Genomic DNA, 18,026 nt, shown 5'->3' with positions numbered 1-18,026 from the left:
CCAGCTCTCTGAGTTGTCTGGGCACCTTGGGCCATGCATGCAGGCGATACCGTAGGTGTGTACCAGTATGTCTGAATTGCTTTTGCCATCGTTTTGGTTAGGTTGCTATAACCAGTGTCACGTACATGACACAATGGTTTATGTCACTACTTTTACAGTGCACAGTAACATTAAGATAGTGCCATAGATCGCTCTATTAGTTAGGTTGTAGACTCATTGTGTTTTGAAAAATGTGATGTTACAATAATTAGCTATGTTACTCTAATCTTCCCCTCTCTATCCCCCTTCTCATTAACTCAGTGCCACATAAACATATTTGCTGAATTAGACCGTAAATTACTACTGAAGTTACCTCCACTAAAAAATTAACGGTAGCCTCTATGCACCAACAAGCAATGAACAACATCTCCAGTCTTCATCGAGTAACATAAATGGTAAACAGAATGACGCATCAGCTAATGTTTCCCTTCATGACATGGACGCCAGAAGCTACTCCCTCACTTCCATAATTCTTACTGGGGTTTTAGTTAAAATTTGAACTAAAACATCAAAATGGCAAGCTAAATAGGTACAAGGATTGAAACAGGGGAAAGAGAGACCATCCTAGGCGGGTAGGGTTTTGGTCCCCTCCATTGGGTGCTTGCCCCGTCTTCGTGGCCTTTTTGGCCTTGGAGGTGTGGAGAACCATACATCTTTTAAAAAAAAGCTAAATAATATGTTTCCCCACCCTAATTTTTTGTTAGATTTTGGGTTTATAGGAGTAAACAACAACAACAACAACAACAACAACAAAAGAACCAACGTGAGCTAGAGAGGTTAGCTCCAAAGTAGGCAAGCTAAACTAGACTAAAATCTCATAAGCGAAAGATTGCGCCCAAGTTCTCACGCCAACATAGGACTTCCTGATTGCTTTGTGAAGAGGCAACGACATCTCAGCCTTGAACTTTCACTGATAACTATGTAGATTTGGGAAAGCGTTTTTGGAGAGGGGGTCATTCCTATTACTCTAGATAGCCCGACAGACTAGCATGGGGATCTCAAGGGAGAAGGGTTGGTCGATCGCCTTCGTTAAACTCACGATGAAGCCTGTATAGGGCTGGTCGATCCTGAAGTTAAAATAAGATCATACTCCCTCCGACCCAAGGCTTAGGGCGTATAAGTTTTGGCACAAGGATTAAGGGGAGTTGCCGGGGGCTAAAATCTTCCAAGTATGCCCCTAATTAATCGCTCACAACGCTCCGGGAATTCCTCTCCACCGCACCCCTGCACAACCAATGAACCAACACCACCACGATCCACGACCCTCAGGAAATTCCTCTACCACAGCACGGCCCAGCACCACCGAGAACACAACACTCCAGAAATTCATCTCGCACCGGCAGATTGGGGCGGCGGCGGACGAGGGCGCGACTACCTCTGTCGCCATGAGTCAGATCTCGAGCGGCTAGTGCTCCCCTCCCCCTTTCTCCCGAGGCGGCCAATAATCCCTTGCCGCTCTATCTCCAACTCCGGCGGACGAGCGACGCGTCCTCGACCCCAACCACCACGGGAGGGAGGCCGGAGCTCGCCGGGCGACGGGCCGGAGGGGGGAGGTTGAAGCTCGCCGGGCAGCGGCCATTGCAGGACGGAGGCCGGAGCTCCCTCGGCAGCGCAGGAGCGCACCTATGGGAGGGCTAGCGGCGGTGGCCGACACCCATCTGGCCGGAGCGCCACGCCTTTCTTCGATGGGAGTTAGCAGAGGATGAGGCCCAGCGGCCGCTGCTCGTTGCGGGACTTTCGCAGGTGAGAGGAGGAAGAACGAGGGGAATGAGGGCAATTTCGGTAGATTAGCGTCAAAACGAATCCCACGCCTTAACCCTTGGGATAAATCGAAAAAAATTTTGCGCCCTAAGCCCTGGGTCGGAGGGAGTAGTTGCCGTATCCTCTCTCCCATGGTGCGTCTAGCGCTAGTGGAGGACATGCCGAGACGTGTGTCCGGACGATCTGTTTGGATCAAGTTGGTTTTCAGCGATAGTTGCTAGCCTGGTGCGCTGGTCATTTAGAGCATTAGCACAACAACTTTTCATCTGTCTTAAATTATGTTGTACTAAGAAAAGTTTTATCCGGCTCCGGTAACTGAGGAGTGAGATGGCGATGAGCCTTCGGCTCGTGCAAGTTTGTATCGTCAATACGTGGTTGAAGAACTCATTTTGTTGCGGGCAAGGCGCAACACGCCGGAGTAAATCGACCCCTCCTCCCTTTGCTGTCGCCCCTTCATAGTTACGAGCATGGTAGGGCGTGACATGCGCATGGTCATTGGTCCATGACCGGAGCGTGTGCTGCTGACGAACCAAGCAGACCTGCGGAGTGGCGACACGTGTGAGCCCCCTTCCCGCCGGGCCCCGCCACATGCGGCTGCCCGCCCCGCAGGCCAGGCAGCCCGAGGGCCCACCGTCCGCCACCGCTGCGGAATCTACCCCGACCCGGCCCATTACTCGCGGCCCCGCCTGTCTGCCGGGCCCCAGACACACCGCGCCCACCCGTCACCGTGCCGTCGAGCGTGTGAGGCGAGCGCGCACGCGAAGCAACCGCCGGCCGGGGCCATGCTATATATCACACGGCAGTCACGCAACCGGAGCGGAGCCAAGGAACGACGTCCAAGTCTCAACCACAAACCCCAGCCAGCGGCCATCTCTCTCTCTCTCACGCACTCCCCGTTTCTTTCCCGGCCATGGAGATCATCGACGCGGAGCTGCGCCTCGGCCCGCCCGGCAGCGGCGGCGGCTGCGACCTGGCCTTCGCCGGCGCGTCGGCGGCGCAGAAGAAGCGTCCGTCTTCGTCGTCGGCGGCGGCGGCGGCCAGGAGCGAGGCCTCCGGGACCGACGACCACGACGCCGCGCCGGCTTCCAAGTAAGCTCACTGCTTACGTCCACGACTCCGCCGTCTTAAACCTCATCACAGCGACAGCACGAACGAGAGCTGACGGTGCGTATGATTCTCGTCTGCAGGGTGCAGGTGGTGGGCTGGCCGCCGGTGGGCGCGTACCGCAAGAGCACGTTCTTCCAGTCGGCGACGTCCACGTCCACATCGACGGCCGACAAGGAGAAGGGCGAGGCGCGGGAATCCGCGGCAGCCGGGAAGAGACCAGGGGCCGGCGGTGGGCTGTACGTGAAGGTGAGCATGGACGGCGCGCCGTACCTGCGCAAGGTGGACCTGCGGACGTACGGCGGGTACGGCGAGCTCAGGGCCGCGCTCGACAGGCTCTTCGGCTGCTTCTCCTCGCCGGACCCCGGCGCCGCCGGCCAGTTCGCCGTCGCCTACGAGGATAAGGACGGGGACCTCATGCTCGCCGGCGACGTGCCATGGGAGTAAGTTCGCCGAAAACCACACACTTCGATAAATACCTGCTGGATCTCAGGATCTGTTCACATGAACTGAGCTGACGAGTGGGGTTCTCTTCCCGTTGATTTGCAGCATGTTCATCAGCTCTTGCAAGAGGCTCAGGATCATGAGGGGCTCCGAAGCGCGATGAAGAAGATACATGGTGCCATGGAGAGCATATACACATCAAGTGATCTGGACATGCATGATGGATTTGGTCGTGGCTCAGGATCAGAGAGTTGGACGCAAGCACGCTCATGAGTTCTTATGCACGAGCCAGATGGCCATGGGTGAACGCGTGGGATGCGAGCACACGTCTGTGCCCTGCAAAGGCACTTGGTACGTCGTACCAACGAAGAGGGGACTCATGGTTCGGGACTCCAGGGGATCAAGATTCAGAAGAACGCGCGCCGGCCGGGTAGATCGGCGTGCAGCAGTACTCTTGGAGTACATGTACAGTCGTCAGAGATTCAGCCAAGTGATTCCTAGAAGAACTGGCACTTGTATAGGTTCTTTGCTTAGTTTTTAGTTTCTGGTGATCTGTATCGATCCACGAGGATCCGGGACACGAAGCATAAAGCGAGAGGGGGATTGAACTCCAAGTTTGCTCCTTCTTTCGCCGAGATTCCTCCTAGTGAGGGTAGAAGTTTATGTTTAAGAAGTGAGGGTACAAGTCATAAACTAATGTTATCTCAACTGTTAAACAAGAAAGAATGCGTCTTATCAACAAGCTTTGTTTCATTCCTTCTTCCTGTGGTCTTATTCCTCTAGTTTTGCTCTTCTCCATGCTACAGTTTTTTTCTTCTCTTTGTTTATCGTTTAGTTCTCGAAGCAAAAAAGCGAGAGTGACTAGTAGTATTATCTCAACTATGAAACAAGAACGAATGGGTCTTATCAAGAAGCCATGCTTCATTCGTTCTTCATGTGGGGCCTTATTCCTCTTGTTTTTCTCTTCTCCCATGCTATAATTTTTCCTCAACTTTCCTGGGTAGATGTCTTTGAAGAACATCACACACATAAAGCCAGATCGATCTGAACGAACTCAAAACACAAACACTGTTCCCGTCAATCATTCACTCGTGTACGGTATATAAAAGTAAGAATCATCCACTATGTACCACCGATTCAGAATGCCTCTGATTCAACGCTACAACTATTTTTGCCAGAAACAAAAGCGCACAAACAAAGCAAGCATACAGCATTTCGAATTTCCTTTTTCAAACATAAACACGCACCAAATCCCGAGGTGCCTGCTCAGTTCAGAGGTACGAATGTAGAGGAGTCACTGCACTGCGCGTCACAACCCCCGTTCAGCGGTACAAATGCAGAGGAGTCACTGCACATCGTCATAACCGGGACCTCCCAGTTCAACTCTCCAGGCCATGGCTGCGCGAGAAACCCTGCTAAAAATGCAATGCACGCAGAGGACAAGGAAACGCAACCACCGATGCGATAACATTGCACATTATGACCGGTAAAAAAACCCAGACATGAGCATGTGAAATTGTAAGAGGCAAGGTTGAATGTTCTTCTTGCAGATGATGGCTAGGATGCAAACAACGTGCACTAGACCCACATGAATTATCATGGCGATACATACAGATGCGAACCAGACAGTAGGGAGACAACAGGGCATCGGTATCACGCGGTCACAGCTCATGAGATCCCAGCAGTGGGCAGGCAGACAAGGGGCAGCAGGTCCACACACACAGCCTAGCAGCTTATGGCAAGGGAATGGACGAATGGTGAAAGCATGATGTGGCTTCAGACAGGAATCAGTGTGTGTGCCCAAATGCTGGGTCCAAGGAGGCTGGAGCCGCTGGCGGCTGCCCAGTTGTGGCTCCCCAGATCCATGGGTTGTTGATGGGATCATGTGAAAAAAGATTTACTCCACTCCACGGGTAAAAACAAGCATGCTATCAGTTTACAACTGCAAGTGTTTCTGTAGGACAATCGGATGCGGAGCAACAAAAAGAGGGTCATTTTACATCGAGAGCAAGCGTACAAAATCATTGGCTTGCTCGGTCACACATGCTGCGGTTTTTGTTTCTTTTTCGAATTAACAGGCCTCCGAGGTACACTTTGGCGGGATGAGATCTTCGAGGTTGATGCATCCCTCGAGCTTCGGAATATTCATGCCTGTTGGGATGGACAAGCAGCATGATGAGGCTTTGTTTAATGATCAGATCAAGATACAAACTGACGATGCATGGGTAATGTTCTGCTCGGGCAGACAAATGGTACAAACCAAACCAACTAAGATATTATTCCCAATGATACAGCGGCACCAACTTGTGTAAAAAAACAGTCAAGCATAACCAACTTACAGTTATATGAACACACACATCATGTGGAAAGATTTCCCTTCATGTTCCTTACATTTTATATCTCTATCAATGTTCTTATGGATATTCACTTGTGACAGAATAAGCATGCAATATCTGAGTCTGACAAGAAAATCGCTAGCCTCAAATGGCTATCTCGAAACTTTTATCTTTTCTTTCGAGATAACTCTTCTTCCTATTTAAATTATATTCCATATTTATTAGAATATTACCTAACCCTATATTCATGAACATAGCATGCCAAAAAAAAATATGCATGAAGATTAAAGCATGTATACAAAGTTATAATGCATGAAGATTAAAGCATGTATGCAAAGGTTATACCTGCTTCTTTTTCTTAGGTCTCCTTTTCCGACGCGGTTTGTGAGCATCAGAGTTTGAACTAAGAGTGCTGTTGTGATCTGCCGACGCATTTGATGCTCTCCTGTTTTTGAATGAGTTACCACTTGTGCTGGCCGAAGCATTGCTAGAGCTGGACATCGCACGTTTATCCACAGACCTAGCTCTATTTGGTGGTAATGAGCGAGGTGGTGGCATAAGAACTCGAGCATCTATCTGCCGCTGCAGTCAGAAGAGTGGGGTTAAATATAAGGAAGCAAAACTATGACAGCTTAACGGAAGAACTGGAGACACTAGGCAGAGAACAACCTGGTTCTTTTCATCGCTTGACATACCAGACGCTGCCCTGCCTGAGCCACCAGGTTCTCTGCAGAAAATTAGTAGCATTAGTATACCTTCCCATACGACACAACATCTATGCAGTGAAATATAATCTGAACATAACAGTTTATATAGAAGAAAACTATTACAAGCAGTGGGGACCAAATTTATTAGGAAATATGATTTGTCCTACCACAAAATGAAATGCTTCTACATGATTTAAACTGCCAACCAACTCCTGAAATGCTTACTCTTTTTTTTCAGCACCTAACCTTCTCCCATGATTTTCAAAACTAACTGAACAAACGGCACAGTTGTTTCTATGACAAACAGAGGGAGTGGTATGATTATTTACAGATAGTCCTGCCCTAGTGTTCAGTAACTCATTGTACGCAATTATCTAAGCTAGACAGCTACGAACAGTAATTGATCACTCATTGACCCTGTGCAATGCTCTCTGTGTAACAAACTTGTCATATAATATATTACTGCAAACTTAGAAGCAAGCAGCCAAATACAATTTCCAAGAGTCGTGAATCATACTTTGCACTTTTGTCGGTCAGCTCATCATCTGCCTCTTCATCGCTTGAACTTCCAGACATGAAGAAGTCATCATCACTCACATCCAAGGCATCATCATCACTTGCTGTCTCTGTTAGGTTTATGCAAAATAAAATTAAGTACTTTAATGAGTATACATAAAGCAAACAAGGTGGAATAATTCCAATGTAGAGCTAAAGTGCATGAAGGATTCAAACATGCACCTTCTAAGTCCTTTCCACTTGCTGCAGCAGCCATGAGATTCTCCTTGATCTGCTTACGCCATGCATTCCTCTTTTCTACAATATCTGGGGTATTCCCCCCAGTGAACAGAGGGAAATATTTCTCATTCTTTGGGAAAAACTGCACAAGTAATGATAGATACCTTTAGCTTGAAATTAAAGCATGTTCATTCTAAAGCAAGTACCAGCCATGAATGAATGAGTGAGTCCTAAACATATATTAAATCTCATGCCAAAAGAATGGTTCAAAAAGCAAAAAAGAACAGCAGTGAACTTACTCTAACGTATTCCAGATCTTCGCGCAACGTTGACAGCTTGTTGCTGGCATCATCACCATTTGTACGTTGCTGTTTGTCAAGGCGTCTTATCATCCTCTCAATCTTTCGCCTCTCTGAGAAGTTAGAATTAACACACCACGAAATAGGTAAGTACATAGAGGCAGCCAGGGGCACTAGGAATGAATAGGAATTAGGGCAAACGAGAGCATACCAAAGAACTTTATCTTTCTATCTCTCAACTGCACTGTTCGCTGAACAGCCAGTTGATTCTGAAGTTCTTGCTGCTTCTTTAGTTCTTCCAATTTCTTTTCTTGAGCCACCCTCATGTCATTAGGAAGGTCCTGCAGAAACAAAATGCAACACTTCAACACAGGACACAAATAAAAGTAGGGCTAAAGGCTTGCTTAACACTTGATAAAATACGGGAAGCTCAAACTAGTACAATGTGTTGTGCAAATGGCACCAATTAAATTTGGAAGAAGCCCAAGGTAACCGACAAATGCCAGAACTCATCTCTCGAAAAGCTTTCAGCATGGATACTTAATTGGGATTAGTTCAAATTGAAACGTATAAGGAAACATCAAACACGGTGCACCCAAAAGTAATGATTCCTTGAACAGATGTGTTTCCACCATCACTTGTGACGTTAACTTGTTTCTCAGATATAAGTAAGGCTAACAACATGCAACATCACCTGCTAAGCTGGGATAACCAATCATCAGCGACCCAGACTGTAATCCCTAATGGACAACAAACATGACTTCTCTGACATTATGTCAGATATATCTAGCTCAGATATACGGCTTTCCAAGCAACATTGCAGAGTCCCGTTGCAACCCATGAGGCCATGACCCAAGTGCTCCAAAGCGAGCAGCAATCTAGCTACAGGCTACAGCACTAGCTACATGCAATCCTTAAGACATACACTAAATACAGCAGGTCGGCAGCAAACAAGGCACCAATCGAATCATCGATGACTATAATCCTTACACTAGAACTCTAGAAGGCAAGCGAAACTAATTCTAGCTGAGCAATTATATTTAACCAACGAAGTCCAGGCAACCGCTGTTCCGACCAGGAAACAGCATCACCACTTCACACGCCGTGAACGATAGGCAGCAGAGGATAGCCGCAGTACCTTGCGGAGAAGGCGCTCGGTGGAGCGGATCTGATTCTTGAGCGTGACGGTCTTAGCGGCGGACGCGCGCTTCCGCTTGCGGTCGTTGGAGGGCGCGGAGGAGGACGCCGACGGCTTGGGGCGGCGAGCGGCGGGGGCGCGGCGGGGCTGGCCGCCGTGCGCCATCGCCGGAACCCTAGGGGGAGGCGGGGGGATACGTGTGCGGTGGCGAATGGCTGTGGGGTTCTTCGACTGGGTTGGGCCGGGTGGGTTTCGTTTCAGAGCTGGAGAAATAGCCCGCCCAAATGCTCGGCCTGCCTACGTTTTGGTGCTGCAAGTGACTGGCCGGGCTGTCAGTGAATCAGAACTTGAACGAGTAAATGTGGAGCCATCAAAAGGACATCCACATTTCAAACTAAGAATTTTTCCCTTAAAAACAGCTTAGATTTTGTAAGCCATTGTTCTATTTTATTGTGGAAAATATGTACTTCGTAAGACCTTTTTTGGTGAGTGGGAATCAAAGTTGTGGCACTGCACGTGTAGGTGTCGGCAGCGATGGCGTCGTTTCCCTCCTTGGAGACACATGTCGTGGAGCTCCATATGTGTCCATGAGGTGGGTCTAGGCATTGTGGTAGGAATCCATATCTTTTATTCCCGGGCGGGCGACAGCGACGGCGATGACTACCTCGAAAACTTCTTGGAGGGCAAACTTCTTGGAGGGCAGACGTCTTGGAGGCTTAGTTCGGCCGTTGGCATGTGCTCGTCTCATCATTGGATCAGTGGATGTCTGGGCACATACCCTAAGAACCCATGGTAGGCATCCATGGGCGGATCAGTTGTTTGCACGGATTGGGTGTCATTCTTGTCTCCAGGAGAGACTAGATGTCAAGACGGCAGTCCCATAAACTTGGCTTTGTAAAGGGCATCATCCTCGTGTCGTATGGGCGGCAAGTTTGTCTTTGATGTTGCTTCGTGTCATCGTGGTGTTGCTCTCCTGAAGGGTTTAGGGTTTTTCATTTTTGTTGGAGGGTTCCGTGCTTGTTCTTCCCATAACAGTCACGACGGCTTTGGTGAGAGTCTTTCCCGTTGATTAACCATACAATCTTTTCTTAATCGGTGGAATAGTCAAAGCTCTTGCCTCGTTTGGGAAAAACGTTATGCCATGCATGGGCGGATCTAGAGTGTTAGCCATGGGGGGCAGATGCCCCCACTCAAATTTTTGTCTCTTTGTATTAGTAAGCTAAAAATAGTCATTTGCCCCCACTTAGCATGTGATTTTTCCCTCATTAGCATATTTTCTCCCCAGGGCCGGCCCATAGGCCGGGGCAACGGGGCGGCCGCCCTGGGCCCTCGAGAGAAAGGGGCCCTCGTCCAGGTAATAGTTATTCCTGCCTTAGATCCAAGAAAAATGAGAGAAATAAACTTTGACGAAGGTCAGGCCCATAGGCCGGGGCAACTAGTTTTAATCTCTACTTGTCGACTAGTCTCCTCCCCCAAATTTCTAATTACAGAGAACAGCTGCCGCTCCACTTCCCGATTCCAAGTCCGCAGCAACCATTAATGGAGGCCGACAGAGCAATTTCGTTCCTCAATCAGGTCTCTTTCTATTCTGAATAATCTAGGCGTTCTTCGTGAGGTCTCCGTCACTCCATCAACAAGATATTTTAGGGATCATATATGGTACGTCTCTCCGCCCTACCCATAGTCCCGTTCCTCAATTCGATTCACTGTTAAACAGATCTACTCTCAGGCTTTGCTACGGAGTAGTCTGATTAAGTTTGCTTTATTGTGCCATATGCAGGGAAGCTTTGGTAAAGTTTTATTCGGGTGAAAACATGGAGTCAAAAACACAGATGGAAACTAATGTAAGTTCATTGACAACGCCTGCTTATGCGTTAACATTATATCCAATGGTAACGAAAGTGGCAACCAGTCTTGAGAAGGTTATTTGTTTTGCTGAAGAAAATGATGGTCTCTTTGTCACACTTTGAAACGCAATTTCTTGGGCTTGGATCAGAGGCCACCACAACAGCTATATATATCCTTACTTGTAGAACAATATCGTATCAATGATATCATGATGTTGTTCCTTGGATTGTTGCAAAATAATTTTGGTTTGTAGTGTTAGTTTTATACTGTAGTTTATCTAAAGATCACCCATCTACATTAAGCAACTGATTTCTTTCGAAATAACTCGAAGGTTATGTTTGTCGACATTCAACAAAGGCTTTTCTTATAGTCTTTGCCCCGGGGCCCCGAATATGTATGGACCGACCCTGTTTCTCCCCCTCTTGATTTTGATCCTGGGTCCGCCCATGATGCCATGTAAGAATATAATCTGCCTATGGAGTATTCCCAACGACACCAAGATCCAACCGCAGGTTTGGCAGAGTATGTCCGACGACGTGTGCTTATCTCTAACACTGTTATGATCCTCTGTTGCTGTCCAATGACACCTGTACATCGCTGATTAAATGGGATGATGTCTACCATTATCGGACTTTTATAGCTGTTGGCAGACAACAGAGAAATAATGAGGCATGAACAGTTACAGCTTTCATTTTTCCTGGCAGGAATTGCATTACCAATTTAGCAGGATTTGAGATAAAATTTGTCAGGATGCGAAATAACTGCTCTACACATCACAAGGAACCTAACCTCAAGAGGGAAGGAAGAAAACACCGCAGCCACATCGAGCACCAGGTACTGCTTGAACGATATAACATACTGTATGGAGGAAAAGAACACTCGCCACGTCGAATATGAAACTAAACTACCAAGGACAGGACTACACAAGGAACATATAAATTCTATGACCAAGTCGCTATACTGTATAGTCCATGGCCGTATCTACGCAAGTCGACAGAAGTTTCATTCTTTCTTCTGTATGCTGCAGAAGAAAATCAGTTCTCTGTGGAGGCAAGTGTCCAGGTGCACGTTATGAGCACTAGGTTCAGTAGTTAGGAGTTAGGACAAAGGACTACAGTACATCACCACAGAGATAATCTGACCATGTCAATTAAGCACAAAGCTGAGAAACGGTCCTCTGCAACACAGCTCAAACATGAATAATATCTTACACAAATGGCGGCAAAATACACAACACCTCTACAGGGGCATGGAAGTAACAATCTTGATTGAAAACCAATATTTCAGCCTGGTAGAAAAAGAAGTGCAGCAGTCCCTTTCTAGTAGAATAGTTCCAGCTAAACTGTTGTGCCAAACAAGCTAAGTTTTCAAAAACAAGAACATGGGTAAATTTCCTTCAACGGAGACCCGACAACCAGGGTCTGAAAGATCTTTGCTAACCAACATGAAAAAGGAAAATTCTACTTTTTGTCAAATAAAGACCGAAAGACACTTGGCCAGGTACTAGTAAAGTCCCCGAGTATAGTACTCACTGCAAAACCCCATGAAAGTAGTAAAAAAACACACACGACCATTTAGCATGAACAATTAAACTTTCATTTTTTCTGGCAGTAATTAGTTGGATTATTAGCATCAGTTCTTCAGAATGATATAACATATTGTATGGAGAGAAAAACACATGTAGCACGTCAAACATGAAACTACCGGAAACCCGATATACTGCATAGTCAGCGCTGTATCTACACAACTCTGACATAAGTTTCATTCTTTCTTCAGTATGATGTACTAGAAGAAAATCAATTCTCTGTCGAGCCAAGTGTCCAAGTGCAGGATATGAGCACCTTATAGATTCAGGAGTCAGGACAAAGGACTGCTCTACAACATAACAGATAAATGTTGATAGAGGATTAGAAGGTGTATTATTACTTGGTCTAATAATTGTAATCAGAATAAATAGATCACCAAAGACCACTAACCTGGGAAACTGTTTTCTGCAATACACCCCAATAACAAATAATCTGCAAACAAATGGTGGCCAAATGCATAGCACTCCAACAGAAGCAATATGAAAGTAACAATTTTGACTGAAAACCGGTATTTCAGCCTGGTAGAAATAGAAGCGCAGAAGTCCCTTTCAAGTAGAATAAGTTTCCAGCTAAGCAATTGTGCCGAACGAGAGAACTTTTTAAAAACAAGATCCTGGGTAAATTTCCTTCAGTGGAAAGCAGACAACCAGGGTCCGTAAAGATCTTTTCTAACCAACATGAAAAAGGAGAATTTGGCTTTTGTCCAACAAAGAGAAAGAAACTTGGCCAGGTACTACTAAAGTCGTGTATAATTTCTGCAAAACCACATGAAAGTTGTAGCAACACGCAAGCGCATATCTACACAGTGAAATATTTACAGTCACATGTAATGATGCAAACAAACAAATCACACAATATCATTCCATTGTCCAGGCTGTAGATTCTCAATAGTCCACAAACTCAGAAACCTTGCGATTACGGCAGTGAACAGCACAGCAAAACAGCTGTTCCCCACACATAAGTTGGCAAAACAAATCTGGGGAGGTAGATAATTATAGAAACAATACTTTTCATGGGCTAATCAACAATAGAAGAGAAAACTTTATATGGCAGTTCTTATCAAGAGTATGACTCAACAGAGATAATAAAGAAAAGCAGTGCACATAGATAGCAGACCCACTAGCAAGCGGATTAACGCACGCCCAGCTTCAATTGACCAAAGCCTCCGTCTCCACTATGGAGAAATGAAGATGAGAAGGAACATCACCATCAACACCACCTCCCATTCCATCTCGTGTTCAAATTTCGTCAACCGTTTGTGCAGGTTGCAGACACACGCATACATCAATCAATCTCTTTTTGATTAGTCCAAACACCCACTACCGAAAAAGCAGCCCCCACCACAAAGTGTATGGCTAGTGCACTACAGACCCGAAAAGAAAGAAACAATATGAGAGCATGCAAGACTCTTTTGTAGCTCTCTCCATCACTCACACTCATAGGGGTATTGGAAGATGTAGGAGCATGATCAGGTTATTGCTTACCATATCCTTGAGATTAAAGCACCTTTGAACAAAAGATGGAAAGGGGTAGGTGACATCATATACCATCGGTACAACTTTGAGTGGAGAGGATCTTATAGGTCTTTTCTTGCCTCCTTGTTAGTGAACCAAAACGAGCTGTTTTATCTTACACTTTGATAGGTTGGTGGCTACTAGCAGCTGCAGAGATGCGTGTTACAGTTGCTGTTACTATACTAGGAAGTAGCATTCGGTTCAGGCTTCACTGGTTGGCCATCTTGTGAATGTTGTGTGTCATAGATTGCCATGGCAAGAGAGATTGGCATCATGCAGAGTGCCTTGGATTGGAGAAATTGCATTGCGGCACCGATGTCCTCGTCCATTAGCTTTGCTACCTGCTTTTCTGTGCCATCCGTTGACCACTTTTCCCAAATCTGCTGTTTGGTTCCACTATCGCTTGCTTCCCCCTAACGAAATTAAAGCAAGATACATTTCAACAACCAAAAGATATGACAATGTATGTATGTCGAGATGGAAAAGGACTTCCAAATTTATTCTTCAAGTCAAGGTACGATTGTTCAAGAAAGAATGATGCACAGTATGTATAACTATCATGAAGCTAATGGACAAATGAGTTTCACTCGAAACGACAAATAGATGCTGAAATGAATGAAAATTCAAGAAATGGAAATAAGGTACTGAATTCGCCTAGAAGGAAGAAAGCGAGGAATTCAATAAAATAGATGTTGATAACGAATTTTTTAGTTAGGAAAGTGGGATGGTTATCGCAGGGAAAAACTAATACTTATATTGTATTTGGATAGCAATGCTCAGTATAAAAAACTAAGATACAAATGGATACTCCATTTGATGAAGCCATAAGTGTCAATCAGTGATATAGGAAAGACAGGACGACACATAGGAAAAGAGCAAGGGGAAGAGAACAATGAAAAACATTTCAAGGACATACACAACAAGAAAATTGGTAAGTGACATACAGACGCACACACAACAGCAGCCAGCTCTATGTTTTTAACAGACAGAGTTTTGATGCTAATATGGTGATGCCTTGTTTCTGAATATGGATACAGAAGAGAGAAAAAACTCAGGAGAAACTTGAGATAACTATCAAGCCTAACTTAACTGAATTGCAGTAAAAAAACTAAAGAAGGCAAAAGTGCTCACTGTATATTGGCCAATAGTCAGTTTGTTGTATTTTTTACCTTAACTGAAAGTGGAATGTCAGCAACCAGCTGCGCGACAGCACCAGCACCACCCAATCTGCTCATGCTTAAAACCTAACATCACAACATCAAGGTTCTATCAAACAAGTGAAAACACAATGATGGTTGATGGTTCATAACTTCATATATAATAGCACATGGACCTTACCTTCACTTGAAGCCTAAGGAACTTCACATAATCTAGGATCTCATCTAGCATTGCTGCCCTATCTGTCTGCATGTAGTTGAAAAGAAAGAATCAGAAATGTTTTAGTCGTCATAATTTGCAGCTACAGTTCTTTAAAATTATATACTTTGATGTTACATAGTAACAACTAAAACTCCGCATGTGGCTATTACACAATCATTCTTCTTCTTTTATTTATATATAATTATCAGCTACACGCATGATTATCTGAGAAGGGTGCCATACTGGTCTCAGCGTGATGGATTACAATATTTTCTAAGACGAAAAGCTATTGGCCAAGAAAAGAAGCGCATATAATAATATAATGTCATCAGCACATCATGACCTCAGACAAGTTGCTGAAATTCTGTCAAGTGTCAATGGCAGGCATGTGAACCGTAGAAGTCTTTACCTATATAATATCATCTTCAATCAAGTATACTAACATGATTACCTTGTTTGTATTGGGGACCAATTCCTGTAGGGCCCTCATCCTTTCCGCTATTCTCTCTCTTCTTAGCTGCATTGAAAAAGCATGGTTCAAAATACTGCTGAATAAACAAGCACCTAGCAGGAATGTAAATAGTAAGAAAACAGTTAAATAGTATAAAAGTTGGCGACAACAGCCAAACACAGTTCTACAACTGCTAGAAACATGATAAACAAGTCCAAAGAATGTAGCCTGCCATAAAGCAGCAGTATTCTGTAGCTAGATGAAATTAGAGAACATTCAGTGCCTAACAGGATTACATGACAAAAGAATCATCAAAGATAGCAGACATCCCATGTAGTACAACCACATGGCAATTGTGACCTTGTGAGCCTTAGAGAAAATGCCAAATGCATCTGCCAAACCAAATGTCTATCCATCATCTAGCTAACTCAACACTGGTTTTGAAAACATGTGATGGCTTGCCGGGCAAGTGAAAAAAAAAATGGAAATCTTGCCGCTTCAGTGCCAAGTTGAAGCTGATTGCTCAATCACGGATTTACACTGTTCATGGCAAACAGGTACATATCGAGCAAGGCTCTTAAGGGACACCAATTCAGTTGAGTCGAATGAACCCATGTTATACTCCACACCAAAATCCAACACCTGTTACGGGGTATGCAGTTTAATGAATTTGATTACCCTCTCTGCTATGCTGTGGGGATCGGTCGCCTGGCCTCGACGCGCTCGCACCTTGGGCCTTGGCGCCGGAGGCTGCGGCCCACCGGCTGATCCACCCTGCTTCGACTGCTGCGCGTGGAACATCTGAAATCCAAAAAAGATACAGTACAATTAGGACGAGATTCAAAACTGGAACACGCATACTCTGTTTGCAAAAAAGGTATATATATATACCTGGGGAGGATGGGTGGGGCGAAGGTGCGGCGGTTGCAAGCCACCGCCGAAGACCGGCGGGAAGAGGCCGGGGAGCTGCACGGCGTCCCGGTCCTGCAGAGGCGAGCGATAAGCCTAGCACGGCACACGCGCTCTCAGGTTCAGCTCGACGAGTAGGGAGGGCCAGCGCAAATTAAAGGCAAAGAATATAAAGGGGGAAAGTGGAGAGGGAGCTCACTCACCGCCTTGTCGGCATCGTCTCCGATGCCTCCCCTGCCCCCGGAGGCGTCCGCCGCGGCGTCGAGGCTGAGGTCGAGGGAGAAGGGCTGGTCGCCGGAGGGGCGGCCGGCGGCGGAGAGGGAGTTGGTCAGGGAGAAGAACTGGTCGAGGAAGTCGTCCTCCGGGTTCTGCGGCGGCTGCCCGGCCATGCCTGGGGACGCGGCCGCCGGCGGGAGACGGCAGCGGCCAAGCTGGGGTTGCTGCCTGGGCTCCTCTCGGCTGCCGGCTCGGAGGGGCGTTGGTTTTCTGGGCGGGTGTGAAGTGGTGGGGATCGAGGAAGAGTGTTCGCTCGCTCGCTTCCATTTATTTACTCGCTGTCCTAGGCTTGTAGACCAGACTGGGTAATGGGCCATATGGGCCTATGCGATTTTTTTTTGAAGTAAAAAAAATGGAGCTTATAGGTATGAAATATTTCGGCCCCGAGTAGAAACCCAGAGAAAGGGAGCGTCTGCAAGCCCAGGAAGCAAGTGCAGCCACTGCTCGTTTGTGTTTCTTGGTTCATCAAGAATTTCGCTCTACCTCAGTAAAAAAAAGAATTTCGCTCTACCCTCAAAAAAAAAAAAAAAAACAAGAATTTCGCTCGATCAGCTGTTGCTCCTGCTCTTCCCCTTTTCAACTGCACTTCAAGCAAAAACTTTGCCTTGTGCAATGTGATTTACCAAATAGCCTCGCAGCTAACAGGTTGAAGTACTTGGGTATGTTTATTGGTGCACATACCTGGCCATGGGCAGCCCGACCCGGCCCAGCCCAACCCAACCATGTCTCCGGGCCGGGCTTGGGCCTGATTTTTCGGCCCGATGCTTGGGTAGGGCTAGGCCTAGGCCGTGATTTTATGCCATTTAATGAAGCGGCCCGGCCCGAGGCCCGATGGGCTTTCTATGTGATGGGCTGGGTTTGGGCCAACTTTTTCGGCCCAACGATCGGGCCGGGCCAGGCCTGGTCCAAGGTTTTTCGCGTGCATCTAAAATAGTTCTTTCAAGTCCGGTGAGAAAAGCTAGCCTCGCCTCGCCCTCGCCTCCTCCATAGGTCGAGTCCGCGTTGGGAGGGGTGGGGAACGCCATGGAGTTTTTTAGACGAAAGTAGCGTTTTCACGAGTTTAGGTTAGAGTTTTGGTAGCCGTCTTATTTTTAGCCTCAGCTCAGTGGAGATGGCATCATCTATAATAAGTGATGGCCCCTTCGCTTGATGATGATATCTCTTTCACTACGTCAATGGCGGTGTTAGAAGATTAAAATTTGTATTCAGATCCTTCTTCGGCAGATCGATTTTGGATCTTTTCATGGGCCGACTAGGATATTTGGGCTTTTTTCCTGGCATAGTACACTCAGAGCATCTCTAACAGAGCCCGTAAATCCCGCCGGAACTGAACTTTTCCGGCGGATTTACGGGTTCGGGCCGAAACGCGCGCAGATCAGCGCCCGAATACATGGGCCGGCCTGAATCGAAAGTTCGGGGGGCCGAGAAACTCACCGCACGACCCCTATTAAAAGGGTTCGCGGAGGGGAGTTTGGTTCGCAAACCCTACTCCCCTCCGCCGCTCGTCTCCCGCCGCCCGC

General features: G+C 46.6%; 3 protein-coding genes across 3 annotated transcripts; 1 reads left to right on the top strand and 2 right to left on the bottom strand.

Annotated features, from left to right (window-relative positions):
• Positions 1–2,710: 2,710 nt before the first annotated feature.
• LOC124700852 (auxin-responsive protein IAA14-like) lies at positions 2,711–4,104 on the top strand. Its single transcript, XM_047232915.1, has 3 exons — positions 2,711–2,889; positions 2,988–3,347; positions 3,454–4,104. Exons 1-3 carry the CDS (start codon positions 2,711–2,713, stop codon positions 3,509–3,511), a joined length of 597 nt encoding a protein of 198 aa, XP_047088871.1. The 3' UTR covers positions 3,512–4,104.
• A 1,128-nt stretch (positions 4,105–5,232) lies between these two features.
• On the bottom strand, positions 5,233–8,729 carry LOC124700851 (rRNA-processing protein efg1-like). Its single transcript, XM_047232914.1, has 8 exons — positions 8,564–8,729; positions 7,637–7,766; positions 7,426–7,538; positions 7,130–7,268; positions 6,909–7,017; positions 6,354–6,411; positions 6,030–6,266; positions 5,233–5,499 (listed from the first exon to the last, which is right to left on the bottom strand). Exons 1-8 carry the CDS (start codon positions 8,726–8,728, stop codon positions 5,494–5,496), a joined length of 957 nt encoding a protein of 318 aa, XP_047088870.1. The 5' UTR covers position 8,729; the 3' UTR covers positions 5,233–5,493.
• A 4,759-nt stretch (positions 8,730–13,488) lies between these two features.
• LOC124704566 (transcription factor UNE12-like) lies at positions 13,489–16,619 on the bottom strand. The gene is made up of 7 exons (XM_047236840.1): positions 16,434–16,619; positions 16,213–16,305; positions 16,000–16,122; positions 15,322–15,387; positions 14,850–14,915; positions 14,681–14,755; positions 13,489–13,924 (listed from the first exon to the last, which is right to left on the bottom strand). Exons 1-7 carry the CDS (start codon positions 16,617–16,619, stop codon positions 13,694–13,696), a joined length of 840 nt encoding a protein of 279 aa, XP_047092796.1. The 3' UTR covers positions 13,489–13,693.
• Between the last annotated feature and the right edge of the window lie 1,407 nt (positions 16,620–18,026).

Source organism: Lolium rigidum, chromosome 3 (assembly GCF_022539505.1).
Source record: "Lolium rigidum isolate FL_2022 chromosome 3, APGP_CSIRO_Lrig_0.1, whole genome shotgun sequence".
NCBI classification, from domain to species: Eukaryota; Viridiplantae; Streptophyta; class Magnoliopsida; order Poales; family Poaceae; genus Lolium; species Lolium rigidum.
Note: the sequence above shows the minus strand (reverse complement) of the source record. Positions and strands in the feature narration are given on the sequence as shown.